Source organism: Macaca nemestrina, chromosome 8, assembly GCF_043159975.1.
Source record: "Macaca nemestrina isolate mMacNem1 chromosome 8, mMacNem.hap1, whole genome shotgun sequence".
NCBI classification, from domain to species: domain Eukaryota; kingdom Metazoa; phylum Chordata; class Mammalia; order Primates; family Cercopithecidae; genus Macaca; species Macaca nemestrina.
In genome coordinates, this window is record NC_092132.1 from 42,015,993 (window position 1) to 42,033,339 (window position 17,347).

General features: G+C 37.6%; 1 protein-coding gene across 2 annotated transcripts in view; it reads left to right on the top strand.

Annotated features, from left to right (window-relative positions):
• The window catches only part of LOC105476008 (solute carrier family 25 member 32), a 46,788-nt gene extending 31,913 nt beyond the window's left edge, over positions 1-14,875 (top strand). Inside the window, exons 1-7 of one of the 2 annotated variants that reach the window (XM_011731579.2) lie at positions 264-417; positions 7,423-7,573; positions 10,214-10,299; positions 11,733-11,893; positions 13,010-13,123; positions 13,398-13,543; positions 14,526-14,875. In XM_011731579.2, coding sequence (XP_011729881.1) covers positions 264-417; positions 7,423-7,573; positions 10,214-10,299; positions 11,733-11,893; positions 13,010-13,123; positions 13,398-13,543; positions 14,526-14,661 — 948 coding nt within the window. In that variant the 3' untranslated portion in view covers positions 14,662-14,875. Of the gene's footprint in view, positions 1-263; positions 418-7,422; positions 7,574-10,213; positions 10,300-11,732; positions 11,894-13,009; positions 13,124-13,397; positions 13,544-14,525 lie in introns of those variants that run through there. The other variant, XM_011731577.3, reaches the window with a different exon arrangement.
• The last annotated feature ends 2,472 nt before the right edge of the window (positions 14,876-17,347 follow it).

Below are 17,347 nucleotides of genomic sequence, written 5' to 3' on the forward strand. Positions count from 1 at the left end.
GCAGGGCGGAGACTCGGCCGAGGCTGCCACCTCCCTTCCATCGCGCTTTCCGCCGGCGTGACGTAGTGGCTGCGCCCCATTCATGCCCCCTCAGTACTAGAGTCTTGCGGCTTCGCTCACGCGCCGTGGGCGTAAGAATCCTTTCGCCGGTCCCGGAGGTGGACTTGCGCTCAAAAGGGGCGACCGTCGCCACGGTGGCGGCCACTGCATCGCGTCCCACCTCCGCGGCCCTGGGCGCCGTGGTGTCGGTGGGCCCCGAGCCTATGACGGGCCAGGGCCATTCGGCGTCCGGGTCGTCGGCGTGGAGCACGGTATTCCGCCACGTCCGGTATGAGAATCTGGTAGCGGGCGTGAGCGGCGGCGTCTTATCCAACCTTGCGCTGCACCCGCTCGACCTCGTGAAAATCCGCTTCGCCGGTAAGAGCCCGCCCAGACACCGGGCTGCATCCTCTTACTGTCATCCCGAACTGGGTGGTAAAGATTCAAAAGGAGGCCTGAATCTCCTCCGCCTTTTCCGTTCTAGGAGGAGGAGGAGCGGTGAAGGGGGTGCTGTCCGCCTTGGCTCACCTGAACTAGATTTGAGGAAATGGTGCTTGCTTTGTAGATGGGTCGGCCTGCGATCGATCTTCCACGCTCCTCAAGACTAAGGGAGGGGGCGTGTATGTAGAGAAGTCTGAGAAAAAACATCCTCTTTGGCAGAGAAGATGGGATTCAAAGCCTGATTTGTAAAATAAAGAAGAGATGGTCACATTTTAAGGTTTAGTCCTCACACGTGCAAATCATTCACTCTTGGAGGAACTTTGAAATCTTAGCATACCCACGTGGTTTGGCAGCTCGACTGGTATTGGGATAGGACGTAATCTTCAGCGAATGGTTGGGAGATTTGGAATAGAATTCTCTTGAATGTTTGTTTTTTGGCGGTTATAGAATGGTACAAGGTCCTGTGAAAGAATAGGTTGCTAGAATCGAAATACTATTTTAAGTGTATTAGATGAATTGAGTATGTTGAAATAAAGCATTTTAGAAGTTAAACTCGACACTGAAGTCTGGAAAAAGAGTTTCAGAGATGATCTTTGATAACTGAAATTGCAGAAAATAGTTTCCAAATAAAGTTGTTACAAGTTAAGTTCTGCCTTGAGAATTAAATCTACAGAAGTTGTTTATCTTAGCATTAGGTAATTCAGTTCTCTTAATTTATATTCTCTTAATGTCTGTAGACTGCTGTGTGGGCTACAGAAGTATCTAATAAAGTTCTTGCCTTCAGGGAACTTAGAATTTAATTGGAGTCGTTAGACTTAGTCGTATAAAAGGTAATTCTAGACAATATAAAATCAAGAAATACGAATACAAAATATAAATACCCATAAACCGTCAAGAAAATTCTACAATGCTGATGGCCATATGTATCTTTAAGGTTCAATGGAAGATTGGGGATTGGGGTTTCCCATAGAAAGGCTAATATTTTGACAGCTGGAAGAAGCAAGAAGCCGTTCTATGAAGGAAAATCATCGAAAATTATGGAGCATTATCTCTAGAAAAAACACAAAGGCATATAATTTCATGAAGTTTTATGATGCATGCACAAATAATTATTGACAAGTAATCTTTATCGAATGTTTACTAGGAGCAAGGCAGTGAACTATGCTTTAGATGCATTATCTCATTTATTATCCTGTAAATCTATTCACAGGAACAATCCTGTGAGTTTATGATCCCTGCTATACAGGTGAGGATAACAGAAATTGACTAACTTACCCAAGTCACAAGTTTGTAAAGATGGATCTGGGATTTAAACCCAGGTAATCTAACTCTGGAACCCTCTGGCACTTAACCCCTCACCATACTACCGCTATAAGTCCCTGTTATACAATGGTTTGAACATTACAAGAATTTTAGACTTGGCTGCAGGTGCAGGCCTGTATGACTTAGTGTCTCTCTTCAGTAGCATTTTATCTAGGAGCAGAAGAGGTGATAGTCGAGGTGATCATTGAAGAATAGCGTGGTTGGCCTGATGAATTTAGATAGTGCTTTGAAGCGTATCATTCCTGAGGAAAAGGAATTCTTGGTACCTGAGAAGATTAACAGTCTTGATGAATTGGGAAGAGTATTGGGAGACTAGTGGGGCTGAGGTGACAGATAAAAGGATTGAGATTGGATTGGAGGCCTAAATCTAGGAGTGGAAGCAAGACTTTGTAATAATAAAGCTCACAGTGTAGCTCTGAAATGATGATAGAAAGGAGGAAAATTTAAGAAGATAAATAACAGAAATAAAAATTTATTGATTATCAGCATCAATGCTGAATAACATACTGTAGTTTTTATGCTTCCTTGTAATTAAACTCATTTAATAAAATTAAAATCTAATGAAGACAGGATATGGGGATTAATTCTGAATGCATGCGCTGTTAAACCAAACCTGGAATTTTTCTGTGAGTTCAAGTATAAATTGGAACTCAGAGGTGTCCAGAGTGGTAGAAAGATTAGAAATTATTTCATATGAAAAATGACTGGAGGAACTAGTTTAGCTCAGGAGAGAAAAAAAACTCAAGATATTTAGAGAACTTCCATGTGGGAAAGGGGGCTGCCTTATTGTGGGTTGATCCTAAGGTCAGACACAGGTTGAGTGGAAATTACAGGAAAGCAGATTTTGGTTTGGCAGCGTGGTAGTGCTCAGAAATGAAATTGATGGTGACCAGAAGTGGTTCAGATAGTAGTTGGATGACAAATGTTAGAAGATATTCTTGTATTAGGTGGAAAGATTGGATTGGATGATTGTTCAGGCTCCTTTTAACTTTACTATGTAATTTTAAACCCTCAAGAATGATGAGAGAGTCCCAACAAAGAATGTGAATGAGATATAAAAATAATAATTTTCTTAAATACCCAAAAGCCTAATCTGCAAGTTAAAGATATGTGTGAGCTCTTGTGAAGAATATAGAGAGTATGACTACATCCAAAATATTAAGGAACCTAATGTAAAATTCAGTGACAGTAGTGCAGAGTAAAGTTGTATAAGTATGTGGTATCACAAAACCCAGTAGCGTAAATAAGCTAGTACTTATTGAGTGCTTGCAATATGTCAGGCATAATTCTAAGAGCTTTATATGTACTAACTCATTTGATCCTTTATAATTTTTAGAGTTAGGTTCTACTGTTTTTCCTATCTTATGGAAAAACTCAGGCAGAGAGTAATCAAGTGACTTAGGGTTGCAAAGTAATTGCTAGAACTAGGAGTCAAGCTCAGAAAGTCTGTTTCCATAACATATGCTGTTAGTTTGAAACCATGAGTGGGTAGTTGGTATAGCTAAAGGGTAAATTAAAATGCTAGAGATGAAAATAAAGAATGATTCCAGAAAGTTAAGCTGCCAGATTGACGTTATCTTTTATGCCATGTAAAAATGGAAACTGGCAGTAAGACCGCAACCCTCAGTAGGGCAGGATGTTAGGAATGAGAGATCAGGACTAGTAGCACAGGGCTGGCAGTTGAAACCGCTTAATGGTTGAGACACCACCCCTGTTTGGTGGAAATTGTGCCTATAAATCAGCATTTAAGGATGGGCAGAGAAAAGGGGGCCCAGGAAATTTATTGGCAAAGAAGCAAGAGGACATTCAAGATAGTGTAAGAAGAGAGGGCTTTACACAATATCAGGTGTATTAAGGGGTTCTTAAGAAAGAGAGTACTCCAGAGTGCCTTTGAAGGTTCTTAATTAGAGCGCGTGCAGTAATTGGTGAAGCTCAAACCAGATTGCAGTGGGAATGAGAGAGTCCCTGCTGAGATTGGGAGGGGGAGGGGCTGGTTTTCTCATTGCAGACACTTAACTGATGAGGCACTGGGATCAAAGAGGAAATACTTAGGAGAAACTTAAGTCTGTTTAAATACTAATGGGAAAGAACTGAAATCAAGGAAGATATTGGGAAATGGAGGCAGGAGGATAAGGAGTAAGGTATCTAACTAAGGGGGTTTGTCTGAAGAAGCAGGATCCAGAACAAGCTTTTTTGACCAAAACACTTAGTAGGAAATAAATTTTACCTTTGCTATCCAGTGCATACACATACACACACAAACATTACTGAAACACAAGTTTCATGAAACATTACTTATCCTTACTACTTGTAATGTCATTTATATTTGTTTTCAATTCCAGTCTGATTTTAAAGAAAAGATACTAGCTGTCTGTTCAGTTGGTTTCTTGATTCATCTGCAATTTTAAAGATACCAATATAGAGCACAGGTGGGGGGGGAGATTAATTTTATTAAAAGAGACAAACTCTTAATTGTCACAGAGCTGTCACAGAGGAAAGAGGGGTAAAACTAACATCCCACAAATTAAACAGGTTGTGTTAGGGTGATAGTGCTAGATGGTAATTTTTAAAAAGTCATTATATTGTCTTTCTTTGAAAATGAATTTAAAATTAGTGTCCTGTCTTGGCTCCTCTCTGTGCACCAAACTTTTTATCTTCAGCTTGTGTCCATTGGCATTTTTTAGTGCTATGATAGGCCATTGTAAGCTATTTGATAGGTACTTAGATCTACATGCTAATTCATTAGTGGCAAATGTTTTTAAAACAGTCATGAGGTCATTTAAGCCAGTGGTCCCCAACCATTTTGGCACCAGGGACTGATTCATGGAAGACAATTTTTCCACGAATGAGGGTGAAGGAGGTATGGATGATTTCAGGATGAAACTGTTCCACCTCAGATCATCAGGCAATAAATTCGCATAAGGAGTGTGCAGCCTAGATCCCTTGCATGCGCAGTTCACAGTAGGGTTCAAGATTCTGTAAGAACCTAATACCACCACTGATCGGACAGGAGGCAGAGTTCAGGCAGTAATGCAAGCGATGGGGAGCAGCTGTAAGTACAGGTGAAGCTTCACCCGTACTCTGCCCACCTAGCTCACCTCCTGCTGTGCGACCCAGTTCCCAACAGGCCATGGATTGGTACCGGGAGTTGGGGACCCCTGATTTAGACCGAAAAAATTTACTGTATTTCATCTATAAAACAATTTTAATTTTATGTTGGGGAGATTATAATTCAGCATTGGTTTATACCTATGAAAAGAACAGGTAGTGTTTTTATGGTTGGTTTTGCTTTTTACCTCAAGAGAGAAATGGTATTGTGAGTTTATTATTGAGAGGAAAATGGAAAGTTCTTAGAAAAAGGCATCTGTACAGAAGAATGAGACACACAGAATCCAGGGGAAGCATCAGAAAGAATATAAACTACACAGGAAAACATTTCTCAAGAGCCTGTCATTCTGCTGCCTGCCTTTAAACTTGTTGTCTTATATAAACCTCAACCCTGTGAGGTACATGACTTATCCCATTTTATAAGTGAGGATGCTGAAGCTCAGAAAGGGTAAGACCATGTAGCGAATTAGGGAAGTTACCTATCAAACCCAGGTCTTCTGACAAAACCCGATGCACTGTAATCTCCCTTCATGCTATAACATTGCCAGGTTAATGATGAAAGAAATTGACTTTTCCCCCTTTGCCTGGCAATGGTAAATAGTGATTCTTCTTTGCCAGGCTGGATTATACACAGTGAGGTAGTGGCAAGGCGACATTGAACCGGGGATGCTCATATGGCTAGTGGGGTGTAATTTGTATAAACTTTCTGGAAGGCAGGTTCAGTATGTATTTGTAACTTAAGTTTATACCCATTGACCCATATCAGTTCTGTTTCTAATAGCTGATTCTAAGGCAATAATAAGTGTTCATGCAGATTGTTGTACAGAATGTTCTTTAAAGGACTTCTTCTAGTGGCCAAAAAAAAAAAAAATTCCTATGTCAGATGGAGGAATGACTGTAAATTATGGGATATCTATAAGATGGAAAGCCATAATGTCATATGTTAAAATCTTATTGGGGGAATCTATTGAATAACAAGGGGGAATGCTCACAAATAATCTTGAGTGGAAAACAAAGCTGTATACAAAATTATATATAGTAAAATTACAAGTTTGGATATACTATAGTATAATGTAGAATGGTTTGTATGATGTAGAGTGCCGTTGCCAATTACTGAGATACTTAATACTCATATAATTAAGTGATTTTTCAAAACAGTAAAGAAATAATTGATACTGTATTATTCCTTGTGGTTTTCTACAACCTGCGCATACCTTTGTAAATAGTCCTTTTAACTATCCCTTATGCCCTAGAGTTACCCTATTTTGAATGTGCTTTCTGTTTCCTACAGAGAGGCAAAATGAAAAAGTGCCAGATTTATAATCTAGGTTATATTTTTTACAAAATTGGCAAGAAGACTACTTTAAATGCTGATGATGCTAGTTGAAAACGGATGGCATCTCAAAGTAGGATGATGGCAGTGTGAACTGAGACATAGACAGGTGCAAGAGAAATTTGTGATATAGAATTAAAAAGACTCATTATTTGATAAAAAGGGATGGGAGGGAGGACGGTTCATGGATAGTCCCCAGGTATCTGGCGTGGGCGTCTATGTAGATGATGATAACGTTTGTTGAGCTATATGGAACCCTTGAGTTAAGAGCAGCTTCGGAAGGGATGGGGAAAACTAGTTCAATTTTGGATGTGTTCAAGTGAAATACTTTTCTACTTTCTACTTGGATTTTGGCGTATGTTGGTGGGGAGAATAAAAAGAATTTCCAGGAAAAAAAGTTTACCCCATCCTCTGCATTTTCTTTCCTGCCGCTCCTCAGGTCTTGCTAGCACTCGATATAATTGAGGCTCCTAGCTAGTTTATTTTTTGAGTAATATTTTTTAACATTCAAATCCTTAACCTTGGAGCAAAAACAAAACCTAGGTGTCTACACCTGGTTACCTAAGAGACTTTCGGATTATTTAAGAACTAATCTAATATTTCCTAAAATATTATTTGAATGCTTGGTATGCCCCCAATAAACACTTGAATAAATTCATGAATGTAGTAGTTTTAAAATATTAAAGCCTGGGCTGGGCATGGTGGCTCACGCCTGTAATCCCAGCACTTTGGAAGACCGAGGCGGGTGGATCACCTGAGGTCTGGGGTTTGAGACCAGGCTGGCCAACATGGTGAAACCCCGTCTCTACCAAAAAAAAAAAAATACAAAAATTAGCTGGGCATGGTTGTGCGTACCTGTAATCCCAGCTACTAGGGGAGCTGAGGCAGGAGGATTGCTTGAACCTGGGAAGTGGAGGTTGCAGTGAGCCAAGATCGTGCCACTGCACTCCAGCCTGGGCAATAGAGTGGGACTCTGTCGCAAAAAATATATATGTATGTATGTATTTATATAAATATATGTAATAAATATATAAGCCTGGAAAATAATTTTCCTACCTAAAAAAAGTTTTTCTTCTAAGTTTATCTCCTTATATAACTGATTGTGCAGTATCTGTGTTTATATGTGATACAGAGCTAGAACTTTGTTCTTACCTGACTTTGTATATCCCTTAATGCAGTGAGCGATGGATTGGAACTGAGACCGAAATATAATGGAATTTTACATTGCTTGACTACTATTTGGAAACTTGATGGCCTACGGGGACTTTATCAAGGAGTAACCCCAAATGTGTGGGGTGCAGGTTTATCCTGGGGACTCTACTTTTTCTTGTGAGTAGATTTGGGAGATTTTACAATATTAAATAAAAAAGGAATTTTTGTTTTTAGTGATTTTTACATGTCACATGATGAAATAAGATGAGTCATTTAATCAATTTCTCTGAATTGGAAGGATCAGAAAGAACAAAGTGGCTTATTAGTTTGATTAGTTTGATTATCAGATGCCTCTGATAATGGCTAATAAGCCATTTGGTCTGGAAGAAAGTTCTTAATAGGAAAAATGCTAAGACAGGTGGAGTAATACTCTTACAGAAGCCATTTCTGTGGGGTGAATTCAGGAAGATGAAATGTTTATCTGATTACTTTTGTAAGCTAAATACACATTAAGAGAGCTTTTTATTTTAGTTAAAGCCATTTGAAAAACAGCCAACTCCAGATAATTCGCAATGAAATTGTAGGGCCCCTTTGGTGTTTTATTAGGTGTTTTGGCCATATCAGTACATACTCTTGAGCATTTCTAATAGAGTCAAAGTATCACTAGATTAGGAAAAGTTGAATCAGTCGGTTTGTTATTTATTAGTGGTTTTGGAAAGTGTTGTAGAGACTGGAAGAGCCTGCAGCTGTTGTCCAAAATGAATCCTGTAGATTTCAGCCCTCTTTGGTATTCAGTTTTGATAAAGAAAGATTGTTTAAATAACTATGTTATTTTCTCCATTTATCAGAGATTAGTTGCAGAGTGCCCCAAACAGAAAATTTATAAATACTGAAGCAACATTAATTACTTGTTTATCCTCAGCCAGATTCCCAAAATATTTGAGATGGCTTACAAAAATACATTTGTTTATGATGAAGGTGGAAAAGCAGGAGAGGATAGACCTTGGGGTCCTCATATGAATACGTACCATAGGAAATCCCTGTTGGGAACAGAAAGCAAAAGCCAGTGCATGGCTGAAAGGGTTTGAGGCAAATTGTTTCTTCTTGTTTGACCTGCCTTATCATCTTCCCAGCTCATTCCTTTCCTTACTCCTTCACCAGTCAGATGTCATCACCGTTTAAAATAACTACTGTCACCTGCCTCCTGAAGAAGCCATGGAAAGTTCCTGTGGCAGGCACATTCAGCTTATTTAGTGAACAAGAGCGTTGTCACAAAGCATCATCACACTGTATTGCAGGAACATGCGCTGCTCTGAGCATGCCTCTGATCCGTGAAACTGAAACCGTGAATAAGGAAGCTTTTCTTTGCTTCAATAGGTTTCGTTGTTAGGAAAACATCAATATCTATCTAGTGTATTTGCCTTTGTCTTCTTTGTGTCATGTATTTTGCTTGATCTCCCATATGTTTATGGCAGTATCCAAACCAATCTTAAAGTAACTTTTAAGTGAAAGCAAAATAAAATTCAGCCTTAAAATTGTTTAAATATTTTTTCTCTTTTTCTTCTCTTTAGAGTGGTGTGTGTGTGTGAAACTATACACACACACACTCCTTGACATATATATGTATATATATATACACACACACACACATACTTTATGAATTCGAGTTGTATAGATTCTCCAAGACAGTTTCTAAGGACAAGCCATATAAAATTTTCACAATGAGAATTTCTTGGGCCAGGTGCAGTGGCTCACACCTGTAATCCTAGCACTTTAGGAGGCCAAGGTGAGAGGATCACATGAGTCTGGGAGTTTAAGACCTGCTTGGTGAGACCCCCATCTCTTCAAAAAATTTAAAAAAGAATTAGTCTGGCATCATGATGCTGCATGCCTGTAGTCTTAGCTCATTGGGAGGCTGAGGCAGGAGGACTGCTTGAGCCTAGGAATTCAAGGTTACAGTGAGCTATGATTGTGTCACTGCACTCCAGCCTGGGTAATAGAATGAGACTCTGTCTCTGAAACAAAAAGCAAAAAAGAATGTGTTCACTTGAGATCGTCATCGAAGTGAAGAGTAGAAATTGGCATTAAAGGAAATAGGCCGATTTGACTCCCTTACTCTGAAACATTTAATGGGTATATTCTACCAAATAAAATGCAAATCTCAGTCTACCACTCAAGTGTGGCCAGTTTTCCCTGTCTTCCCACCCACCCTTATTACTTTTCACCATGCTCATCTTTTTCCCTGTTGAAACTGTGCCTGTCTCAATACTACCTCCTACACAAAGCTTTCTGTTATCTCAGTCATAATTCCTGAATTTCTTCTATTGTCTGTGTTGTCTTTTATTATGATTTTTTGTGCCACTTAATAGTCCTTATTAATTTGTTAAGAAAAATTCATCACATGTTTATCTTTTTATTGTCTATTAGAAAGCTGATGATAGTACCTGAACACAGGTGCTCAGTATATATTTGTTAGGTACTCCTTCTTTGGTCCCTTTTGTCTTTTATGACCAGTCTGTGTACCACTACTGTACTCTCACCTCCTCCCAGTTTTCCTGTCTTTTGAGATTAATTGATGAGTGTCTGATTAAAATATTTTACGTTTGTATTGCTAGCCATATTCATTTGAGAGGGAGGGGTGGTATAATCTTGCAGCAAACCACTTCCAGCAAATTCATTCTTGAAAAAGGTCTCATTTTGTGGTTGCATTATGCATTGACTTTTGCTTTAGGGGTAATGCTGTTGAGTTACATAACACTTTAAAATGGACTTTGTGACACTTGTTCAAATTAAACTGCTTGCATTTAATTCTTTTAGTTACAATGCCATCAAGTCATATAAGACAGAAGGAAGAGCTGAACGGTTAGAGGCAACAGAATACCTTGTCTCAGCTGCTGAAGCTGGTAAGGCAATGTGTGAAATATAAAAATGTCACCTTCCAAACTTAATTTTCAGTTTCTGTTTTTGATTTTTTTTCTTTGAACACCTGAGTTTAAATATGCCCATCTAACCGTGTTAAATCAGTTATATGGAATTTCTTTTTTCGTTTGTTTGTTTTTTTTGAGACGGAGTTTTGCTCTTGTTGCCCACGCCAGAGTGCAGTGGCGTTATCTTGGCTCACCGCAACCTCTGCCTTCCAGTTTCAAGCGATTCTTCTGCCTCAGCCTCCCGAGTAGCTGGGACTACAGGCACACGCCACCAAGCCCAGCTAATTTTTTGTATTTTTAGTAGAGATGGGGTTTCACCATGTTGGCCAGAATGGTCTTGATCTCTTGACCTTGTGATACGCCCGCTCCGGCCTCCCAAAGTGTTGGGATTACAGGCGTGAGCCACCACGCCCAGCTGTTACATGGAATTTCTTAGAAGAAATTCTTATGATTACTCTGTGCAGATTTCAAGAATTTTACTTATAACAGAGTGGTAAAGTTTAGAAAAGTTATGAATCCCTAATGGTTTAAAATGATTTGGTATAGTGTTTCTTTAAAGTATAATTTTAGTTTTCAAATTATACAATTTAGTAGCCTTGTTTAATCGCCTCACTTATGTATACTATCCAGAAGAAAAAAACAGTAAGAGCCATAAGTCTTTATAACTCCTACTTTAATACCTTGATTTCTTAATGTTTGATTAGTCAGAAACTAACTTAGTCATTTTTGAATAGATAGCCACTAGCAAAAACCTGAGTCATAACAGGACCAAATATTTGTTGAATAAAGGACTACTTAGGAAACCTGGCAAATGAAAAACTTAACCAGATGAATTTTTTTAAAAATTGTCACTCTATAAAGGATGTAAAATGTGACTTACTGTATTACATAATTATTTAATTTTTTAGGCATAGTTACTTTGGATTTGAGAAAGATTGTGATAAAGCTGGGGTAGATATATGTGTCACATGCACAGATTATTGGGGTGCCAGATTCCTGGTCCTTTTTGCCTATCTTAAACTCCTCTCGGATTATACCATGTGCTACACCTGAGGTCTGTATCTGCCTACCATCTGTTCTCTGCACCAGGCCACGTTGTTTAGGAGTCAAGACATTTTTGCTATCCTTACGCTTCAAAGGAAAGCATTTCACATTTCCATTTTCCTTTTAATTTACCTCTCACTAACTGCATGAGGAACTTTTTATGACTACCAAAAATGACGTCTACCCTTTGACCCTAAGACTGTGCCTCAGAGACTACATTTCACAATTTCAGATATGGTCCTGTGCATTATCTTTTTTTTTTTTTTTTTTTTTTTTTTTTACATAAATGTACTGGTTTTAATTTGGGTTGTCATAAGTGCGAAAGTATCTGTATGCTGAATAATCTTATTGAAATCTCATTTTAGGAGCCATGACCCTCTGCATTACAAACCCATTATGGGTAACAAAAACTCGCCTTATGTTACAGTATGATGCTGTTATTAACTCCCCACACCGACAGTATAAAGGAATGTTTGATACACTTGTGAAAATATATAAGTATGAAGGTGTGCGTGGATTATATAAGGTAACAAATTATCAATATATTTTAAATAACTGAAAATGGCAATTTCCATTGGCTCTGTTGTCTTAGTTCTGAATGACCTATAGTAAGTCCTAAAAAGAAGCCAAACTTAAGCAAGAAACAATTTAATGAAAACCGAAATATAGTTAATAATACTGAAATTGTACTTTAAGCTGTTTGTCCCCATTAACATAGGATGTATCATCATGACATTGGTGGGCATGAGATCTGTCTAAAACTTTGTCAAATATCTAATTGATAAGTTACACAACCAGGTCACTCATTCCTTACTCCATTCCTTGGAAGCTGTGGTCTCTTGGGAACCTGGGATAATGTAGTCTGGAGAAGACAGTAGCAGTCCTAACAGGATCTTATTTTATTGAGTTTTTTAATTCATCTCAAATCTTACATAAATTAAAAAATAATGACACAAAGCAAACCCAACCTTTTGCCTGTTGTAATATTTTAAAAATTTCTTCCTAGTGTCAAATCTGTTTTCTGATTTTGTAACTCCTTTTTATTTTCCCCTTTTCTACCTTCTATTCCCATCTATTGCTTACCCCATAAAGAAATTTTTAAGCATACATAGTTTAAAATCAAAATTAGACATGTTGAATTTCAGTTTGTTTTTCAAGAATTGAGTAATAGCTTTTAAAATCATTTTAAGGCTTATAGGATTTTACTGACCTGTGGGCAAGAATTTTGTAAATATATTACTCAATTTTATGTCTTTTCATCACTTTCTGCTTTATTCTTTCAGAATACCTATGCACAGTTCATTGATTTACCATTATTACCTTTAGTTTCTTAACTTTCCAGAATTTAATTTCCCACTCACACCTCAAATCTTGACAGTGTGGGTCTTCTTTATATGTATACTGTTTAAAGAAAAACTAATATATGAACATCCAAACCTTTAAAAATAAAGTAGAAGAGAATACTACCCGTTTCTTTATATTACTACAAGTTTTTAACCCAATATTTTAAAAATGTGACTTGTGCAAAATTAAATGAATTTGCTTAAAGTGCTGTAATGAGAGAGAAGAGAAAGTATTTTACTTAAATATATTGTTCTTCAAACATACGTTGTTTTGCTTTTTAAAAATCATTCCCTTATAGGGATTTGTTCCTGGGCTGTTTGGAACATCACACGGTGCCCTTCAGTTTATGGCGTATGAATTGCTGAAGTTGAAGTACAACCAGCATATCAATAGATTACCAGAAGCCCAGTTGGTAAGATGATTCTTGTAAAAATGATATCATTTCCTTTTATGGGTATTTAATAGGTAGAAATTTTTGTCATGCTTACCTTGGTGGTAGTGCTGTGATAATGAGTACTGGCTCTGCCACTGATTTATAGTTAAATATTTATAGGCTGATGCCACACAAATGTCAAAAATAGAATCCCTTAAAGATCCATTTAAATGTTTTTTCTATATAATTTTTACTTCTGTATTTTAAAAGAAATCCTGTCTAAAGAAAAAACTGTTTTGTGTTGCCATTTTAGAGCACAGTAGAATATATATCTGTTGCAGCACTATCCAAAATATTTGCTGTCGCAGCAACATACCCATATCAAGTCGTAAGAGCTCGTCTTCAGGATCAACACATGTTTTACAGTGGTGTAATAGATGTAATCACAAAGACATGGAGGTGAGAGCATGCGCTATATCAAAAATTGTTTTGATAAGGTACCTTGCATATCTTAGACCATGCTGTTGATACTAGTTTTATAGCAAAGGCCAGTTTGCTGTGGTGAACACATGATGGTGGTCCCTGCTTTCCCAATTATTACTTATGTGACCATGGCCTTAATCTCTCTGAGGCTTAATTTCTTCATTTGTAAAATAAGACTTTCTAGGCTAATAGGTTGTTATAAGAATCAAATTAAATGTGTGAAAATGTTTTGGAAAATAAAATTTAGGTGTTATAAAATATCTGAATGGTGTTGAATATAAGAAGTCATAAGCTAGCTTAATACATTCAAGAAGGCTCCACACCTGCTACTGGCACCATAACTTTTGCAAATACTTGTTTCCATATAGGAAAGAGATGATTTGTTCTTCAGTATGAGATTAAATTATTATAGGCAGACATCACCATATTTCCCTTTAATTCTAAAAGAACAGAGCAGAACATTTAGGATGTTTAAATTTAATTCAATTCAAGAAATATTTAATGAACACCTAAATGACAAATTTCTAGGCCATATTATTGGCATTAAGGGAATAAAGTTTTATCTTTATATGTGCTGTATTTTATATTTATATATGCTTTATATGTGCTGTTGGCTAGCATTTATCCAAGCTATGAGGTTTTTTAATGCCTACATTAGCTCAATTAAAGCTCCTGCCTGTTCATACGTTTAAAAACATTTGAAAGATAGCTAATTGAAAGGACTTTTTAGTTCAGTTTTGAGATGTTCCGACCCTCTCTTCCTCAGTCCATCCATAAAAGGAATATAAATCCCTATAAATCCCATATAAACTACATTACTTTAGGACATTGAAAACATGAACTTAAATCAGAGTGAGGTTTGACTGCTGCTTGCTCCATGCCTTGTGTCAGTTAAAACTTTCATGTTTTCAAGCTAGCACTATAGAAAATTAAGCATTATCTGTTTTTCCCTCTAAAGGAAAGAAGGCATCGGTGGATTTTACAAGGGAATTGCTCCTAATTTGATTAGAGTGACTCCAGCCTGCTGTATTACCTTTGTGGTATATGAAAACGTCTCACATTTTTTACTTGACCTTAGAGAAAAGAGAAAGTAAGCTAAAAGAGGACAATTCCAGTATATCTGCCCAAGGCAGCAACAAGCTCTTTTGTGTTTAAGGCATAAAAGAAGAATTCTGCATAGAAACGTGGCTCATATTCGAAATTGGTCTATAGTTATCAGAAGCCAGAGAACTGCTAAGTCTTCCGCAATGTATTTCTGCTTTTTGCCTTCCCCATATATATGGAACTTGGGTACCTCTGCCTGAAATGGCTGCCATCAACACAGTGCTAAAACTGACACGAAGTATAGAGTTTCACAGATTTCTGCGTTTTATTGGTGGAACCTGATTCGCAACATTTGCTAAATGGATTAGATGAATGTACTTCTTTTTGTGAACTTAATTGCCTGGATTGCTTTGAAGTTAACCTTCGTGCAATACCAAGAAAATGGCTCCTTAAAAGAATGTCTTTGTATGTCTCAAGGTGAATTAAGGATTTACTGAATAAGGTGTTGACCAAATCCAGACCATTTTAGAATTGGGAAATTTTAGTGAGAAAAAATCCACTGTAAATATGCTTTAGTTTTAATTCAATTGGGATGCACTACCTAGCGAAAATGGAGAAACTATATACTTCTCAGAGAAATATCTGACATCTATTGTCATTCCATTGCTATTTTTTTCCCCAGAGACTTCCATAGTTTAAAATAAAATCCTAGATCAATTTCTTGTTTTTTGGCATAAATACTTTATTGTAAATTTATAAAGTCTGAGCTTCTAGGATCCAGCTGTGTCAACCTTTATTTAGCATATATAGTTATAAATCACTTATTACAAATGCTAAATCACCTTTTACAGATGCTGAAATGTTTGGCATGTGTTTGTCGACAAAGTGAATGGAAATGAGAAACTTTATACTTTAGTTTTCAGATATATGGATCTAGATCCCAAATGAATGATTTTCATTGGTTTCTCAAATTCAGGTTGAAACACAAATTAAAAGCCTTTATTGATTTTTACTTTTATGAGTTATTGTAGACGTCTATAAATATAAAAGGGCCTGTTCCCAAAGGATGCCAGAATACTAGTATTTTTATTTATCATAAACATCCACGAGTGCTGTTGCACTACCATCTATTTGTTGTAAATAAAACAGTATTGTTTTCAAAGCCATCTTTAAGTAGTTCTTTAAAAATAGGTCTATTTTTTTAAATTTTGGAAGTGGCATTGTTTTTAAAGTAAAGAGAAAATGATAAGTACTTAGTTGTATTTACTGTAATATCTTGTAACATGCAGATGAATGCTTTATCAGTTAAATGTGATGTATTTTTTCATACTTCTGGATTATACTATAATTCATATGAAATCTTGATATTAGTCCCCATATGGAAAAAATGAACTGCAGTTGATATTTGGTGTTTAAGACAGCACCATTATTTAAAAACCTATGTACTCCCAAATGAATAAAACATAATTCTTGTCCTCTGAGAGCATACAAGCTTGTGTGATAAATGCATTAAATAATTACAGCTATAGATTAAGAACATGTAAGGAATATCTTACAAAGCCTGGTAAGAGTTCTGAGAGAAGAGAACTCAATTTCAGTCATTCAACAACAAATAGTCGCTCAGTTCCTGCTCTTTGCCAGGTATGTCGCCAAGCACTGAGGATATAGCAAATAAGCCAGACAATATTCCTTCCCTCAGGCAATTTTCATCTTGGTGTAAGGGACAGAAAAGGAAATATATGCGTAATATAATTTCAGGTATTTAAAGCTGTAAATAAAACTACAGCAGAATTTGCGGAATAGTGTTGCTATCTTAGGTATTATGGTTGGGGTCAGGAAAGGTCTCTGAGGTAATATTTGGAACATTTTGAAAGAAGTGAGGAAGCAAGCCACAATGAGAGGAAACACATTTTAGGCAGAGAGGATAGGAAGTAAAAAGGGCCTGAGGCAGGAATTAACTTAGCTAGAGGGGATGGGTGAGGAGAGAGAGGAGGTTGGAGAAGTGGCCATTGCAGTATGGTGGGAAAGAGCTCAGGTTGGACAGCCAGGCCCTCTGGCCTCAAAATTCAGCTTTCCCATTTTCTGTTTGACCTTAGGCAGGTCACTTCAGCCCTCTTTGTCTTAGGTTTCCTGATCTGTAATATGGTGTCTTAGATCAGTTTCTCTGTAACAATGCCAGAGATGGGGATTCTTGGGCAAGTGACTGAGGGAGCACTTTCAGGAGAAATCTGTAATGGAGTAAAGCAAACAGGATAAGGCCAGGGAAGAAGAGTTTCAGGAGTAGTGTAGCCTTAGCCTGACCTTATAGGGCACTCTGCCAAATAAATTGGGCCACAGCAGATGTCCTGCCCAGAGATGAAGGGGCTGAGCCATTAGGTTCCCACATCAGGCTGTCACAGACCACTGGCTATGGGGAGAAGGGATGGAGGAGTGACTAGGTACCTCTCCTCAGCCAAGGGCAATCCTCCAAGTAAGGGCGGAGGTGTCAGCTCTTACCAGCCAACACCTACAGCAGCTAGGGTATGGGTGCAACAGTCCCGTAAAAGGGGTCTGGGTAAGTCACTAACAGCATCTGCTGCAAATGAGGATATTAAAAGTACATAGCTGTAGGATTATTGAGAGGATTAAATTAATGAATTTTTAAAAAGCTCTTAGTGTGCCTGGGCCAATAAATGTTAGCAGAGACCAGGCTTTATAGGCCATGGTAAAGAGTTTCGATTGAGAGATCATTCTGGT